Source organism: Melopsittacus undulatus, chromosome 6, assembly GCF_012275295.1.
Source record: "Melopsittacus undulatus isolate bMelUnd1 chromosome 6, bMelUnd1.mat.Z, whole genome shotgun sequence".
In the NCBI taxonomy this organism is placed as follows: domain Eukaryota; kingdom Metazoa; phylum Chordata; class Aves; order Psittaciformes; family Psittaculidae; genus Melopsittacus; species Melopsittacus undulatus.
Genome location: NC_047532.1, coordinates 56,815,879 through 56,833,059, shown reverse-complemented (window position 1 = coordinate 56,833,059; position 17,181 = coordinate 56,815,879). Strand labels below are relative to the sequence as shown.

At 43.5% G+C, this 17,181-nt stretch overlaps 1 protein-coding gene across 1 annotated transcript in view; it reads left to right on the top strand.

The window, feature by feature from the left end:
• Positions 1 to 17,181, top strand: part of DGKD (diacylglycerol kinase delta) — a 59,957-nt gene that overhangs the window by 37,829 nt on the left and 4,947 nt on the right. Inside the window, exons 10-29 of the mRNA XM_031043653.2 lie at positions 187 to 295; positions 1,060 to 1,199; positions 1,929 to 2,013; positions 2,542 to 2,636; positions 2,736 to 2,835; positions 2,983 to 3,256; positions 5,098 to 5,259; positions 6,038 to 6,166; positions 7,123 to 7,219; positions 8,122 to 8,232; positions 8,978 to 9,074; positions 9,825 to 9,932; positions 10,536 to 10,649; positions 11,045 to 11,179; positions 13,227 to 13,378; positions 14,162 to 14,273; positions 14,437 to 14,529; positions 14,880 to 14,999; positions 15,328 to 15,445; positions 16,665 to 16,795. Coding sequence (XP_030899513.2) covers positions 187 to 295; positions 1,060 to 1,199; positions 1,929 to 2,013; positions 2,542 to 2,636; positions 2,736 to 2,835; positions 2,983 to 3,256; positions 5,098 to 5,259; positions 6,038 to 6,166; positions 7,123 to 7,219; positions 8,122 to 8,232; positions 8,978 to 9,074; positions 9,825 to 9,932; positions 10,536 to 10,649; positions 11,045 to 11,179; positions 13,227 to 13,378; positions 14,162 to 14,273; positions 14,437 to 14,529; positions 14,880 to 14,999; positions 15,328 to 15,445; positions 16,665 to 16,795 — 2,482 coding nt within the window. The remainder of the gene's footprint in view (positions 1 to 186; positions 296 to 1,059; positions 1,200 to 1,928; positions 2,014 to 2,541; positions 2,637 to 2,735; positions 2,836 to 2,982; positions 3,257 to 5,097; positions 5,260 to 6,037; positions 6,167 to 7,122; positions 7,220 to 8,121; positions 8,233 to 8,977; positions 9,075 to 9,824; positions 9,933 to 10,535; positions 10,650 to 11,044; positions 11,180 to 13,226; positions 13,379 to 14,161; positions 14,274 to 14,436; positions 14,530 to 14,879; positions 15,000 to 15,327; positions 15,446 to 16,664; positions 16,796 to 17,181) is intronic.

Sequence of the window (17,181 nt, the reverse complement as noted above, 5' to 3'; positions counted from 1 at the left end):
TATAATTTCTTATTTATAATAATTTTAACTAATCTGTAATCTGACAGTGGCCCATATTCATTGCAAAATCAGAGCCTACTTTAAGCAGATCTGCTATATTTATTGCCTAGATTGGAATTGTTTATCGTTTCTTTCTGTAACAGCGATTGTTCTTCCCTCCTGCTTTTTTCTTTCCCTTCTCCGTAGTTTGCGCTTATTCCAGAAATTTGACACTTTCCGGATTCTAGTTTGCGGTGGGGACGGAAGTGTTGGCTGGGTTCTCTCCGAAATTGATAGCCTCAATCTTCACAAGCAGGTACCTGCCCAAAGAGCTTGGTTGGATGAAGGATTGAAGTAGTTTCAACAGCATAGGTTGAAGAGAACTTTCTTTGATTGTACAGATGTAGTTTGCCTGAGGACTGAAGCTACTGAAAGCTTACCTCAGCAGTGCTCTTGCAGTAGTTTCCTGCAAGAAGTAGTGCTGGACTAATTATTCCTATCTCCAGTGCTCCTCCACAACTCTCTCTTACATGATCCAGCTTTTGAAGTAGCTCTGAATTACTCGTGCTCCATTGCCAGCAGAGGCTTACATTTGGAGAGGGCTGCAGTTAGTAAACTGGGAGTTCCACAAGATGCGCCTCATCTGTTCCCTTTAATTGTCTGGTGTAGTTTCTGGGTCTTAGGATAGACAGAAACTTCATTAGGGCAGAGGTATCTATGCAATGTTTAGTTTCCATTTTGTCTTGGAGACGTCTATGTTGATTTTACAGAAGCGGCAATAGCACCACCTGGTGGTTGACTGAATACACCTGTAGGAGGGGTTACTTTCAGCAAGGTGCTCCTCGAGATGGTAGCTGTAACACACTTCTCTCTCAACTAACAACTTCAGTAGAGGACATTTTTCCTTACTTGCCTGCTCTTCTGGCTGTTTTCCCCACCCAGTTACTTTCTCCTCACCCTGGGACTAGCTGTTTCTCAATGACTGGTCTGTGTAAAGAATCAGTCATGTTACTTGTGGCTGTTTGTGGCTTGTGTGTTCCCATTTGAATATCAGTTTTTCTTTCCTTTTCTCTAATGCAGTGCCAGCTGGGAGTGCTGCCTTTGGGAACAGGGAATGACCTTGCTCGTGTGTTAGGGTGGGGGTCTGCCTGTGATGATGATACCCAGCTCCCACAGATCCTGGAGAAGCTGGAGAGGGCCAGTACCAAAATGCTGGACAGGTGGGTAACCATCACTAATGCCCTCAAGAGTTGTGTGAAAATACCCTTCCAGGATAACTGGCCAGTTCTTGATTTTGCCCACCTGCTGGACTTCTTATTAATGCCAGTTAATGTTTCTTCTTCTCTGTCCCCCTTTAGCAACAAGACATAGTCTCGTTTTCTGTGTCAGTGCATCAGAATAGTAATGAGTAAAGTTGTCTGATGTCCAGTGTCCTGTTTTGAGTTCTAGAGTTCTCATCAGTTGATTCTGTTAGCCTTACAGTCATGGTTTATTTTCTTTAAGCTATTTTTTTTGAACCATTTATCTTGAAATTTGAACCAATTTATCTTGAGCTTGCCCTAGAGATGAAAGCTGGATAGAGTAACTGATATATTTAACCCTAGTATTAATATTGCTTATGTATGTTTCTACATTTAAAAATGCTTCTTGTCATTAGAGTTGCATCTTGGCATCTATTATGTTGTAATGCCCATATTTCTGTGAGAGAGGGAGGAAATATAGAAAAGTTCCTTGTGCTGTAGGGGACTTCTTCATAGTGTTATCCTTCCCTCTTCCCCCAGTTCAGCCTCCCTGCAGTTCCATTGCACCCCTGTGGCTTCCATACATCAATCGTGCCTTAGCCAAAGTGCAATTTGCTCTGCTTTACAGTTCTAACCTGTTGCGTGCTTTGGATAAAGGAGGAAATCATCTACCTTGTACTGACAAGTGTGATCCCTCCTTTTCAATAGGTGGAGCATCATGGTTTATGAAACCAAACTCCCCCGCCAGGCCTCCACTTCTACAGTCACTGAAGATTTCAGTGAGGATTCTGAGGTATGTCATGAGATGCAGAGGGCAGCAGACTGTGAGCAACAGCCTCAGCACAGACAAAATAGGAGGCAATGTTGAGCTCAAATGGAGCAGGCCTAAGCCATGACTTTGATGTAGCAGGAGCTACAAAGACCTGGGAGCTTTAAGTTAATGAAATATTACGGAGAAGGATGGAGGCTGGGTCACTAGAGTCAACAACTGTAATGAGGGATGAGAAGAAGATGCTTTAGAAGAGGACAGAGAGGAAACAATTGACTTTTATTTGCTGTCATGACCTGAAGTCATTGAAATTGTGGAAAGCTGCATAGCAGTCATACAAAAATAGTTTTAGATCCACAGTTGGTCAGAGACTTTAAGAACTGTGCTGATGACGATTCAGAATTAGTTTCTTCATCAGATTCAGGACTGAGACCTGAACAACAGAACTTCTCCAGGGCCAAAGAACCTGTAGAAGGATGGGTACTCTCTGGGGAGCCAGGGTTACACTGCATATGTTGTGATGTTGGGTGGCCTTTTTCTGCCTGTCTCCAGGTGCAGAAGATTCTCTTCTATGAAGATTCTGTGGCTGCTCATTTGTCCAAAATTTTGACGTCTGACCAACACTCAGTGGTCATCTCCTCAGCCAAGTGAGTACTTAGAGAACAACTGCTCTAAGTGAAAGTTGCACTCTGAAAATCCTCAGACAATCCTTGTGTGACTTTCTCTTCATTACTTTCTTTGTCTAGGGTGCTTTGTGAGACAGTGAAGGATTTTGTGGCTCGAGTAGGGAAAGCCTATGAGAAGGCAACAGAGAGCTCAGAGGAATCAGAGGCCATGGCCAGGAAGGTAAGCTTGGAAAAATTGTTTTCTACTTCTGAAGTGAAAAACTGCTGTTTTCAGAGAACCAATACAGCAGCAGTTCAGCAAGCACTAAAAGAATGAGGTACCCAGTCTACTGTTAGTTATAAGCAAATGTTGTTGTTCTCCTTGTAGTGCTCTGTCTTGAAGGAGAAGCTTGACTCATTGCTGAAGACATTGAATGATGAATCTCAAGCATCTTCATCTCTGCCAAACCCTCCTCCCACCATTGCAGAGGAAACTGAAGATGGTGATGGATCAGGCAGTGCTTGTGATTCTTCTAGCGACCAGTCAGTGGGCTTGTCATGTACTGCACGGCCCCAGATATTTCGTCCCCGAGAACAGCTCATGTTGAGAGCCAACAGCTTGAAAAAAGCCATTCGTCAGATAATAGAGCATGCAGAAAAAGGTAACCTGTTTGGAGTCCTGCTTGTGACTTGTTACAGGCTCTTGAAAAGTATACATTTCCTTTATTCCGTAGGGGAGTCATGTTCTTAATTAAAGACAGGTGTCCTGAGCTACAGAAGCTATTCAGAAAGACTGGCTATTTGATTTCAGTATCATCTCTGCCAAGCCCACCTGTTTGAAACATTGCTTGGTAAATGGGCCCGAAGTTCAAGATACCTTGTCTCCCATTGGACTGGTTTAGGAAGTTACTACCTTCCCACACTCTGTTCATTTGTATTTACTGCCTGTCCCCACCCATACCACGACTGTGTCAGCACAACTGTTTGTGTGGCCTTGCCCTGAAACAGATCTGAAAATACCTAGAAAGAAAGTACTTTAAATATTTTAACTTGGATTGTTTCAGAAATCTTTTCATATTAGAGGCCAGCAAAACAGTGCAGTGGTGCAGTGGTACAACTGCAGGAGAGGGCAGGGACTTCTTAAACTAGCATTGTAACTGGGAAAATGTTTTAATACTGCACCTTGAGGCAAATCAGTTCTTTTCCAGTGTTAACTTCTTAGGCATGTGACCCTTTTCTCCACATCTTGACCCTTATCTCTCTCCAGCCCACTCATACACATAACTCAGAGTTCCATTTCCTTTGAAAGGCGTCAGTCTCCCAGATGTTAGTCATAAACTCAGTGGTTTAACTTAGACCAAAGGAAGTACCTAACAGCCTATTTTGTAGATAAAAGCGTTGAAGTTGCAGATGTGACATCCACGCACACCTAAATGTGCACTACAAGCATCTGTGTAGTAAGTTACACAGAATTGTAATATTGCTTGGATTTCCAACATTTCAATATTGCATCCATCCTATCCTGAAGGTGAAGTTATATGAGATGATGGAAGTAGGGTGGCCAGCCTGCTTCTTATGAAGTAGAGTTCTTCACGTCACTGCAGTCCCAGTTTACTGCTGCTTACCTTATGCCAATTTGATGTTCTTTTAGAGCTCAACCAATTTGCTTAATCCAGCAAGAAGCATTGCTGTTTCTGCTGGGCTTGGATTACCTTGTGGATAGTTTTGATGAACTCCAGAGTCAGCACAAGGGAGGGGAAGAGACTGAAAGAAGCTGGGCTTGTCTCCCTGCAGAGGCAGTGAGCTAGCAGATCAGCTCAGGGCTGTACCTGGTGAGGGGTTGCTGGAGAGGAAAGCGTGTCGATTGCATGCAAAGGAAGCTTGATTTCTTCAGGCAACATACTGGCATTTATTTCTTACCAGTTCTTGGGCAAACTTCAGTTACATTTCAAATGTATTTGTTTAACTTCTCCAAACTGTTTTTCTCCTTCCAAAGTATGTAATTCAGTTCTTTCCTTTGTATTGCTTTCTACCAACTGCTATTTTCTTCCCCCTGACTGTGTGTCTAATTGCTCTTTTCAAGTGGCTTATCCTATTGCCCCAGTACAGATTAAGCAAACAGAAAAATCATTAATCATTTAATATCCATCTGGTTAGAACTTCTGGCAACATTTAAATGCAGGTAAATAGAAGCCTATCACCTGTAGCACAGTTTACATCTCAGGGAGCCTGAATACCTGTAACATCAAAGGTGGACACTTCTGGTTAGAACCTCACTGCTAAAGAGATCAGCAAAGAAAACAGGAGGCTAAGCCAGCCCCATTCCGAAAGCTTTCCAGAGCGGAGCTTAGTTGAGGCAAATGATGTAGGAAAGCTTTCTGTTATTTCTGTTCTTTCCTTTAAGGAATTGAGGCCTTTAGACTTCCATCTTATTGTTATTTACATGAGTGGGAGATGTTCCTTTCTAGAAGAGCTGAGGCACTCACTTTCTCTCTCCTTACAGCTGTAGATGAGCAGAATGCCCAGACCCAGGAGCAAGAAGGCTTCCTCCTTAGCCTCTCAGCCTCTGAAGAGGGCAAGGAACTGAGGAATGAGGATAAGATCTCCTTGCAGTCATCACACAGCAGCAGCTATGGAGTGTCCAAAAGGAGGAGCCAGCGGAAAGGTACTGCTCTGGGGCTGCCACCATGCGGATCTTGCCTGTGAATTCTGTTAGTTATAAAAAGTGAGGGAGGTGGTACATGTGTCACCTTCCAGGTTCTGTTTTTCTCTAATTTTTGGATGATTGCCCTTCAGATGCCAGGCCTTGCACATTTCTAGGCTCTAGCCTGTGCATAATACACCCCACTTCACTACATCTCTGATGGCTGGTCTGTGAACTTAGTATCTGGAGCCTAGGATTCACAAATTTTCTTGCACCTTAGCCAGTAATCTGGGTTCTCTTGGCTTTCACTGCTTGACAGGATTGGTCTTGAGCATTTTTCATGTCATTTACTTGATGACATTTCCCTGTAAGCCTCTGACATCGTTTGCAGATGACAAGAGACCAGAAGCCAATTTGCTTTAATACCTGTATTATGTGAGTAATTTATTAGAGCTCCCTGATCACTGCAGATTTATTTGGAACTTATCTGAGTATTGATTGGAAGCTAATTACCCTGTCTGTTGTAGTGCTGGCACCAGCTTTTTCTCATCTCCATTTCTAATATTTGAATGGGGCATTTTGGTCCCTCTTGTCTGTGAGCTTTTCTGGCTGCACATGTGCCACATCTCTGTCTCCTAATGACTGATTCTGTCAGCTTTTTGTTTTATGGTGGCTGCTGCAGTGTTTTGCTGTTGTGTGCTTCCTAACCCAGCCTTGCTGCTTGGGCTGTGCTGCTATGTGCTGGTCTGAATCACAGTGTTATGTTTGTCTATAGCCATGTGTTTGTTGTGTTTTACAGCATCCAAGTCTCCCTGTGAAAGACTAATAAACAAAGGAAGTTTGTCACTGGGCAGCTCTGCATCTCTTCCTCCCCAGACAGGAAACCGAGACAACTTGCCAATGCTCAACACAAAAATTCTCTACCCAAGTAAGTGTAACACCTGCCACTTCCCACTGAGGCAGCCAACTGGGGTACGGGTGACAGCAGCACAGGCTGCAGTCTCCACATAAAAGCATGAAGTTGACCTGCCTGATGTCCTTTTGTGCATGGTCAAATTAAAGAGAAATTCATTGCTGGATAACTTTCCACTAGGGCTGAAAAGTGGAGACTTGGAGGGAGCTGTAGCTCTTTCCAGTTTGTAGCTGAGACCTAGACATAGATGTGCAGTGGCAGAATTTAGATGCCAATTACAAGGAAGTACTAAGCTCAGAGTAACCTTAAGAACACTGGTAGAATGCTGCTGAGAGGTATCTGAAGAGTGGCAGCCACTGACTGAGAGGAGCAGTCCCTTCATGTGAAGGCTGAAGTCACTGGAGGTGCACACGCCCAGCAGAATTCAAACCTCCCCCATCTTGTGTAGCAACTTCCCATCACTGGTACTGTCCTTCTGCTTCTTCCCTCAGATTACTTGTTCAAATTGTTTTTTCTGGAGGAAGGTTGTTTCCTTTCACTTTAACAAATCTACTGTTTCTGTGTCGCCAGCTAATCATTTAAGAAACAGGAGGGAGTAATTCTTGAACAACTTGAAGAATAACTTGAGTCCTACTCTGTCTTTCCTCACTGAAGCAAGGATGTTGCATGTGTTACCCTGGAACAAAAAAGCTGAACACACTCCTATTTCCCGTTTCCATGTGTCTGTTACAACTGTGCTGCTGGCCTTAGGTGATACCATGTCAATCAAAACCCCTGCAGGTGGCCTCAGAAACCCTTCTCTTTATTGAGAGAGCTAAGCCATCTGTAGTGGAAGAAAGCACTATTGCTCTTTGCTTTCCACAGTGAACAACAAGAGTTAATATGTTCTGCTCTGTTGTCTCTGAGATTGAAATTACCTGTTTTCTGCTTATTACCAATCATGCTCTTCCCTGTGGTCAATATTCCTACAGATATCCGTGCTGGTATGTCTGGTTCTTTACCTGGGAGCTCTGTCATCAGCCGATTGTTGATCCATGCTGATCCCTTTAACTCTGAGCCTGAAAACCTGTGAGTATGTCCAGGAGGCTGCAGGGAAAGAGTGTGTATTTCTAAGTGGACCTCAGCAGAGCAGTAGATTAGTTTATAGAGCTAAATAATGGGCTGCAGCAGCCCAGGGTTACATGAATGAATTAATATGCTGAGTGCCAGTGAGGGTCAGTACATGCAGTTATATACGTGTGGTTATGCGTTATGCATTTTTAGGGTCTAGTGAGAATGAGATCTAGATCAGCCTTCCCCCTAGACTCAGAGATGAGTCTGGCTTCTAGTTAGTGAAGAGGAACCTATGGGGAAATCACTACCCTTTCAGCATGAAGGTCCAAGAAAGGTCATGGGCACACAGTTACAGGGGAAGCAGGTGGGAAATACCATGTGAAGGCTTTCTCAGGCTCTTTCTGCTAAACTGTTTACCAGTAAAAGCCCAGTGATACAATGACTTTTACATTTTTTTGCATGGGGTTCAGTGCCCCTGAGATGAATGGCTGACACATTTGAGCTCATTTGTCAGGCTTTCTGTAGGTAACACCTAATATATATATATGTGTGTGTGTGTATATATAGGCGCAATTAGCATTGCTAATGTTTCGTGACACCTTTTGCACAATGTGGTGACCAGCTCTTTGTAAATGAAGTGTAGGCTTCTGAGTTTCTGTGGCAAGGGGAGAATTCCTGTGCAAATCCTGGCTGTGGAGTCTTGCAGACAGAGGCTGCAGGCCAGGATCCTCTGCTCATCAGTAGCTACTTCTATGGTATTCCTTGTGGGTTTTAGGCATTTCCCAGCAGTGCTTATCAGAGCATGTTGGCATACAGTGTTCTTCTTTTTCACCATTTTATGTAAAAGGATTATGAAGTGGCTAGAGGAGGCATGTGAGCTGTATACCAAATGGGAGTTTTGTTCTTCTGTTTGGCAGTGAGTGTTACACAGAGAAGTGTGTCATGAATAATTATTTTGGAATTGGTCTGGATGCAAAGATTTCTTTGGACTTCAACAACAAGCGTGATGAACACCCAGAGAAATGCAGGTGGGTTTGGCTTTGGCTGACCTTTGGGCACTGCCAAAAGTGACTGAAACCACTTTATGTGCGGTTTTGAAGCAGATTGTGTACAAGTATGCTCAATTAGCTTATATTGTCATTCTTGTCTGCATAATCCTCCTTTAAGGCTTAAAATCATGAGGGAGGAGATAATTTACTGATTTATTGCTGATTCATTATGCTGTTGTGGCTAGTATTAGGATCTTTGAGTAGCTACATTGGTATGGATATAGTGCATTGGTTCTGTTCATGATCTCACAGATTTTACTACTGGACTTGCTGTTTAGCTGTGAAAGAAGCACATCTCAGCTCTAACTGCTGTGGACGCTGATTTTGGCTTGATTCTAACTTAATATAAACCATGAGGTTTGGCCTTTTGAATACCTGGGATGCTTTATGTGTGATTGGTACATTTGCTATACTTGAGCTCGTACAGCAAAATGCTGTTGATGTCCTGGTGCATGAGGTAATAAACAGGTTCTGTACCAAGGGAATCTGTGTATCTTTCTGGTAGCATGTGTTACTCAGTTATCCTCAGTTCCTATCTGTCATTAATTTAAAGGGGAGTAGTTTCCAAGCACATGCAGTGACCATGTTGAGTGCTTGACCCTTTTGAAAGCAAAGCACCTTTGTGTTTTAGGATGTAGGAAATAGCATTTCTTTGTGTTTTATTTTTCCTTCTAAGTGAAAAGGTAAATGCCTGTGCTTTTCCTCTTTTAATTTGGCTCCTTAGAAGTCGTACTAAAAACATGATGTGGTACGGAGTACTGGGGACCAAGGAGCTGCTACACAGAACATATAAAAACCTGGAGCAGAAAGTCTTGCTGGAGGTGAGGAATTAGCATTCTCTTCTGTTCCTAAAACTGGGATGCCCTTCAAACACTTGAACTTTGGTGTAGTGATTCTATTTGCTGACATTAGGGTTTTTCTTCCTTGCCTGCCTGATACAATGTACTTGCTGTATCTCACCCTGAGCTAGCTAAAAGTGGCTTCTTCTGATTCTGCAAGGTGACTTGTATTCTCAGCCCATAAAGTGTCATTCTGTGGGAAAGTATTAGCTGTCCCTACTCAGTATTTAGCATAGGTAAGATTGTTATATGTGGTATCTCATGTGAATACATCATTTTAGATAGTAGGTGCAGTGTAAAGCTCTCAGTGTAACTACTCTATAATGCGCATCAAACTAGAAAAGAAGTATTCTTGTATAGGCCATGTACAGCATAAACAAGTACCTTGTGGAAGAGACCCTCATCACAGCAGACTGCATAGGTGTTTCAGGACTTTTATTCCCCTTTCTTGAAGAATAAACCAAGAGGCTTTGCCAAGCGTCTCATAGGTGCGCTATTCCTGTCTGGGGAAAAGAAGCAACAGCATCTCTCTAAAATCTGTGCTGCCGAAAGAGATGTGGTTGTTGAGACATGAGTGGATACATTCTACCCTGCTAAAGCAAGAGTAAGCTGGAGAAAATGGGAGTAATTTATTACTAAGCTGTGCGGGCTGTTTTCTGTTCTTGGAGCATGTGCTCCTGTGGGAGGGGGTCCTGCTGTGTTGAGAGTAATGTTGCCTTCTTTTCTGTGCAGTGTGATGGGAGGCCAATCCCTTTGCCCAGTCTCCAGGGAATTGCTGTACTCAACATTCCCAGCTATGCAGGAGGCACCAACTTCTGGGGGGGAACCAAGGAAGATGATGTGAGTATTCTCTAAGGCAGTATGGGAAATGTTTCTACTTTACTCTTGCTTTTGAAGGGACAGCCCCTGAGAGTAGTGCTTGGAAGAAGAGGGCAAGGGGCCCATGCGCACGTACCTGCTATGTGAAACGAATAAGATACTGAAATCCAGTCTTCAGCAGCTTCACACCCAACAGGCTATAATGACTCAGAAAACAAACAAACAAAACCAGACCATTTGGACTTCCAGGAGGTGCTTGAGATTCACCTTGTCCTCAGACTGTCTGAGTGGTAAAGTCCCTTGAAGGCAAATGGAGCTAGATCCAGTCAGAAACATTTTACATTTGAGATGAAAAAGTGCCTACTCTCGTAAGAATAATGACTGTTTTGTGGCCTACAGCCTTTGTGTTTGAATGATACTTTAGCTGTCACTGGAAGCCTAGTGACAATACTGGGGCTCCTGTTTCTCTCACTGCAGATCTTTACCTTCTAGCCTCAGCTGTTAATTTTATACAGATTAAGTAGTACAATTGAAAGCCAACCCCCAGATCTGCACCAAAAGGGGGTAAAGGTCTCCAGCAGAGCTGTATGTCAACTGAATTCTCTCTCTCTTTTATCTGGGTAGACATTTACAGCCCCCTCCTTTGATGACAAGATTTTGGAGGTGGTAGCAGTGTTTGGTAGCATGCAGATGGCAGTGTCACGGGTGATAAACCTACAGCATCATCGAATTGCACAGGTATCAATTGCTTTTGTGAGCTCTTGTCTCCCCCATAATCCATTTTGTGATATTTTTGCCAGTCAGTAAAGCCCTCCTTTGTGCTCTCTCTGGTCCATGGACAAAGCATCTACCAGGGCTGAAAATGAGCATATTCAGGGGCAATTTGGGCACAGAATTGTTTGCTAGCACTCCTTTGGTAGGAGTTAGACCTGCAACTCAAGTACAGATTTGTCCAAACACACAGCAAATGGTCCCTGCTGCACAAGGGCAAGGCATGCCCTGCCACTCAGGCACATGTGCCTCTAGTAGCACCAAAGAAAAAGTACCTGGAGAAGTGCTTTGGAAAGAAAGAGATTGTCTCATGCTTTCGGAAAACCAACATTTTAGAGCTTCTCTGATTCAATCATTTGCAGTGTCGGACAGTGAAGATAGCAATCCTTGGAGAAGAGGGAGTTCCTGTGCAAGTGGATGGAGAAGCCTGGATCCAGCCTCCAGGTTACATTTGGATTGTTCATAAGAACAGGGCACAAACCCTCACTCGAGACAGGGTAAGAGCAGCTTTGCATATACTGTGTAGTACAGACACGTTTCGATGGCACATACTCTCAGGGAGCATGGTGAGCTTATCTCTAAGAAGTGTATTTTACTACATCCCATAGCGTTTTTTTGGAAGAACATGGTTAAACTTGCATTCTCCACTTGGGAAATCACAGAAGTTAGGTTGTTTATGCAAGCTTATTTTGCTTCCTTGTCTAGGTACCTTGGGACAGTGTTCCTTAACACGCCTGCATGCTGTTTTTTCCACAGGATGCCTGCTTCACTGAGTGCCATGGATTGTCTAGAGAAAACTGCTCATTGTTTTAATTTCTCATTATTGTTCAAGATGTGGCTTATACCTTCTTGACCAAGTAAAGCACTGCCTTATACCTTGTTCAGCAGCATGTGTCTTTCTCATGTCATAATTTATATCTGATGAATACCAGCACATAAGGAAGTGTCCTAGTTGGTTTACTGTATTCCTGAACGGTGTAAAGCTAGAGGAAAGATAAAGGCCTTGCTGTGTTACAAATAGGCTTTATAGTTCCTTGCAGCTCTGTATACAGACAGTTTGGTTGATAGCAGCTGTTAATACTTTCCAGCATAACACCTCTTTATCCAGCTTCCAGAACAAATCAAAGTCCTCTACAAAGGACTCACCTGCTGCCTAACATGAAAAGAGAGAATAATGAAGAGGAAAAAAGGAAAACAGTCTGATATAGGCCTGATGCACATTGTCTGGCAGGAAGTTACAAGTATGATAGTATGAAAAGAAAGCAAAGGTGGGCATACAGAGCCCCTGTTATGGTAGATCAGGGCAATACCCAAGACCCTTTGAGCTGGAAAAGGACATTTTGATCATAGAATCACAGAATGTTTTGGGTTGGAAGGCACCTTTAAATGTCACTAAGTCCAACCTTCCTGCCATAAGCAGGGAAGTCCTGCTCAGACCTTGTCCAACCTGACCTTGAATATTTCCAGGTTTGAGGCATCTACATCTTTGGGCAACATGTTCCAGTGTTTCACCACCCTCATCATAAAAAATGCCTTCCTTATATCTAGCCTGAATCTGCCCTCTGTTAGGTTAAAACCATTGCTCCTTGTCCTATCACCCCTTGATGCAAATGTTGTGGGAGAGGATGAGACAGGAATAGTGCACAGTCTTTTCTGGAGAGAGTTTCTGCAGCGTCACATGGAGACTTGGAGGGGAAGTGACCAAAGGAGATAGCACAGAGGAGAGACAGGATTCCTGCAGAAAAGGTGGGAGGGAGAAAAGGAGAGTCAAACTACCTGTGGGTAAGATGGGAAAGGTGGAGTGAAGCACAAAGAGGTAGAGAGGTCACACAGGTCCTATAGTGACTGTGCTGTGTGTTAGGCCATCTGAAGACATGGCTATGATTGTGCCATCCAACTCCTCATTGCTTGCAGACCCAGTTTTGCAAGCATGGAGTTGCTGCTGAGGAAGAGGTTCCAGTTTTGCAGAACAACATTCTGTTTTTGTCTTGATTGTTGGCTTATCTTTATTTTTCCTGCCATCCTTGAGATCACCATTGCATATGTAACTATATATATATATATATATGCATATTCCAGCAGGAATATCGGTAAGGGTGTAAATGGGACAGGTCCTAGTTCTGATTTGAGCTGCTCCGCCCACCAGGGAGGCACAGTTTACTTCTAGATAAAGAGGAGCCTTGAACATACTTAATTCCAGCTCTGAGATGTCACAGTAATACTGAAATGTAGAGGTGATACAGCTGCTCAAAGAAAAGGCTGCCACCAGTGGGGAATTGGTGGGTTCTGCTGGTCTGGCCCTTAGAACTGGCCTGCAATTTTGGCTAAAGCTGGCCTTAAGGAAAAGTTGAGCCAAGGCAAGCATGTGGCACGGAAAACTTCAGCCCAGACAGCTAGTTAGCAAAGTTATCATCAGCTGAATAACTGAGTCCTGCAATGGGAAGTGTCTCTACCAGATCTACATGTTTTACAGGTATAGGCACAGTTATTGTTTTTTATAGGATGTTTACAAGGTATCTTATAGTTTGCTTGCTGTGGTTTTAGGCATTTGAGAGCACCCTGAAGTCCTGGGAGGACAAACAGAAGTGTGAGTTGTCCCGACCCTCCTCTTTCTCTCTGCAACCAGAGATCATGTCCGAAGAAGAATCCACCCAGATCAACCAGTTTGGTCAAGCTGCAGGTGCTCTGATCCACAGGTAGGACTCAATTTGCTTTTGGTGAACAGAGCCCTCCTTTGGTGCCTGAAGTTCTTTCCTAGTCCTTTTTCCTGGAGATATTTCTGTTCACTCTTTCATAGTGCTGGTAAATGTCACTGGGCATACCATCATTCATTGTGCACTGTCCCGGCTGCACAAGGACTGAAACTGTATACATTTCCTTTGGCCATTCTGGACAAAAAATAAAAGTTACTTTCGTGAGCCAGCAGGAATCCTTTAATTGTGAAAGAGCCCATTATCTTTAAATATCAATGATTTTTATCGGGAATGAAACAAAAACTTCTCTAGGAGCTCAAATGACAAGTTGAGTTCTTGCAACCCCTGATGCTCAGCAAAGACTTGTGGAGGAAGTCACTATATGCTGATCTCCTCATCCTTTAGTTGGACATTCAGCTCCTTGATCTGGGCATCTGAGAGGAAATTCCCAGAGACACATCAGAGAAGTGTTAGTTAACCTGCAGAAGTGCAGCTGTTTTTCACACCACCATGACCACACTAAAGTGTCTAGGTCATTTTTCAAACTGATCTCAACCTGTGTGCAGAATTGAATATGCACCTGGAGTTCTAATGTGAAATCTGCCTTCCTTTGCCTATGCATGCTCACTACAGCAGGGAAAATTGCCCAGCTTTGCCAGAGGCTGCATTCCTTCCATGCTTTCTCCCTGCTCTTGTCATTCAGATGGGTATTCAAAGGAGATACCCAGTCAGAAAACAACTTCTGCTTTTAGCATATGCTGATGAAATCTGTAATTCTCTCTTTAGCATTCGGGAAATAGCCCAATCCTATCAGGACATGGAACAGGAGCTTGCCCATGCTGTCAATGCCAGCTCCAAGTCTATGGACAAAGTCTACGCTAAATCCAAGTCTACAGAGGTACTTCACTCACCTGGCATCTCCCGTTTTGTCTTTGTCCCATAGCTCATTTTCCTTTCTGATTGACCAAAAGTAGGACTTGCTTATCTAGGACTTTTTCCTTTTGACTGCTCAGACCTCTGCATTTCCAAGCTTAATTTGTGCACAAATTGCTTCCCTACAGGGTCTGAACTGCAGCCTTGTTGTAGAGATGGTGAATAATGTCAAAGCCATGCATAATGAGACAGAGCTGCTGCTTGCAGGCAAGATGGCACTGGTAAGAAGCACAGAGCAGCCTCTCCCTTTCTCTCCTCTGCTACTGTTGCCTTGGCAAGCCACTGGTCTTGGTCTTCTTTGTCTTTGTAACAAGTCAGTTTAAATATTACCATACAGGAATTAGGATGGTGTTGCTACATAGGCATGATGAGCAGTCAGACTGACTTGTGTGCAGTTTGGAGCACAGAAGATTCAAATTGTTAACTTGGTAATGTCTGGGCAGAGTGCCTGCTGTGCATTTCCTTTTAAAAGCAGGAACTGATTTGTTAGCTAGGGATTTCAAGGCAAAGGCCTGATTGTGTGTTGGGCCATATGGCTTTTAACTTTGCTTTGCTTCCATTTCTGATCCAGCAATTAGATCCTCCACAGAAGGAACAGCTCCAAGCAGCTCTGGCAGACATGGACCTCCAGCTGAGGAAACTGGTAGACATCCCTTGGCTGTGGCAGCTTATGGAGCCCTGTGACGAAGAGGTGAGGAGGACCAAGGCTATATTTCTTTAGCTGTTCTCTTTTTCACTAGTTGGCTTTGAGTGTTTGACTTCCTGTGAATAATACAACTGATGTAAGAAAAAATCATTAAGAAGGAAATTTGACTCCCTAGGGCTAAAGAAAGAAATACTCTGCTAAGGTCCCTTGCCTGACATGGGATCAGCTTTCCCTGTTTCCTTTCCTGTCTTGATCAGAATGAGTTTAGAAATCTTTTTCCTCTCTTACAAGGTCAGGGAGCTGAGCCTGGCAGTTCTCGGTCCATTCCAGTCAATGTATGACTCTGCCTGATTTTCCCTTTTTGTTCTTACAGAACCAGATGCTGGATTATTCTAAACGCAGCCGCAGTGGCAAATTCCGGCTGGTGACCAAGTTCAAAAAGGAGAAGAACAACAAAAACAAGGAGGCTCATAGTAGCATGGGATTGCCGGGTACCAAGTCTGTTTCTTCACTGTGTTTCTGCCATATCAGTGTGGTCACACCACTAGCTGTTCTCTGTTTCCTCTCAAGTGCTCTTCTTCTGTTTTACATGAATCTGCCTTTTCTTGAAAGTCTAGTCTGTCTTTCTCATGTGGCAAAGCAGCTTATTGCTCCATTCTGTCTAAATCCCCCAGTACGACACAAATATTCCTGAGCAGAAACAGGCAGTACCCTCTGAAGAATTCAGCCTATGTCCAGATATTTTTAGGGATATTTTAGGAGTGTTTAGTGAAGTGAATTTGAGAATTTTGGCATTTTAAGTATCAGAATGACTGTGGGGCCCAAGTCTGCACAACTCCAGTCTTTACACTGCTAATTCTCTGAATTCTCTGTGATACAGTTAATGATGTTTTTCTTATTGATTCACCTTCAAGCTTTAATCAAGTTTCATGTTTAATTGTCTGGGATCAGCATCACCACAGGTGTACCCTGACCTTTAATCCTACTGATCATAGATAAAACCTGGCTATTAATCAACAAAAAAAACTTTCTCTCTAGTTGGGTTAGTTGATTTTTGGTTTGTACTCTCCTCATGAAGACTTTCTTCTAAACTTCAGAAGTACTACCTGTTCTGTGGGCTCCTGGGTACTGTCCTCTGCCACAGAGTTCTGGGTACAGTCTTCTGTTTGACAGCCTGGTGCTCATTCATTGTCTCCCAGAACCTGGGAGCTTTATTCTCTTATTTAGGGGCTGTGCAACAAAATGGAAGTCTGAACTCTTCTTCTCTGCCTCAAATCATGGGAGAGAGGTTGCCATCACATTTTCTGAACAAAAGTGCTTGTATGTAATAGCAAACTAATTCTTCATGATATATTTCATGTATCATACATTCATTTTGCTGTATCGTAAGCAAAGGAATGAACTTACTTTTCCTAAACATGGTAAACTTTAAAAACCATATCCAATCCCATTAAAACAAACCTGCAATGTTTCTTGTGGCTTTACTGCAGCAAGCCTCTGCTTAAGAGAATGCCCCTTAACCTTTCTCTGTCCTACCTCCTTTGTTTGATATAGTAGGTCATGCTACCAGTCCTTGCCCTCCCTTTGGTTTGAGGCTGTGGTACTGCTTGCCCTCCTATTCTGGCACTGAGCGCTGATGGTGTCCTCATCTCTCACTGTCTTCTGGGATTCTGGGTACTCAATGCACTCCTGCTTTTCCATCTCTGACAGTTCACCTCTGGGGAACGGAGGAGGTTGCGGCCTGGCTTGAGCATCTCAGTCTTTGTGAGTATAAGGATATCTTCATCCGGCATGACGTCCGGGGCTCTGAGCTCCTGCACCTCGAACGGAGGGACCTCAAGGTACTTTCATGATTGGCTCATGAGAAATAGCCAGCTGCATCTGCATGACCTTCTGTCCTGAATGTGCTCGGAAGTGGTCTGCCCGTTGTTCATTCCGGGTTCATTGCAGCCTCGTTTTGTTTTCTCACCATATCAGGTCAGCTGATTTTTAATAGCAGGGAGGTAGAACTTGAGGAACAAGATGTCAAATCCTGTCACACCTTCCTGAAGATGTAATACAGTGCAGCACACAGTCTGTAGATAGTATTCCTGGGAGTCTCTGATTTTAATGATGGACCGGAAAATTTCAACTTTGCTACTGTGCCATCTTTGCAGAACATGTTGTGATTGGGAAAATTTGGTTCTTGTGGTGTAGTGACTGGCCAAACAGATCATCACACTTCTTT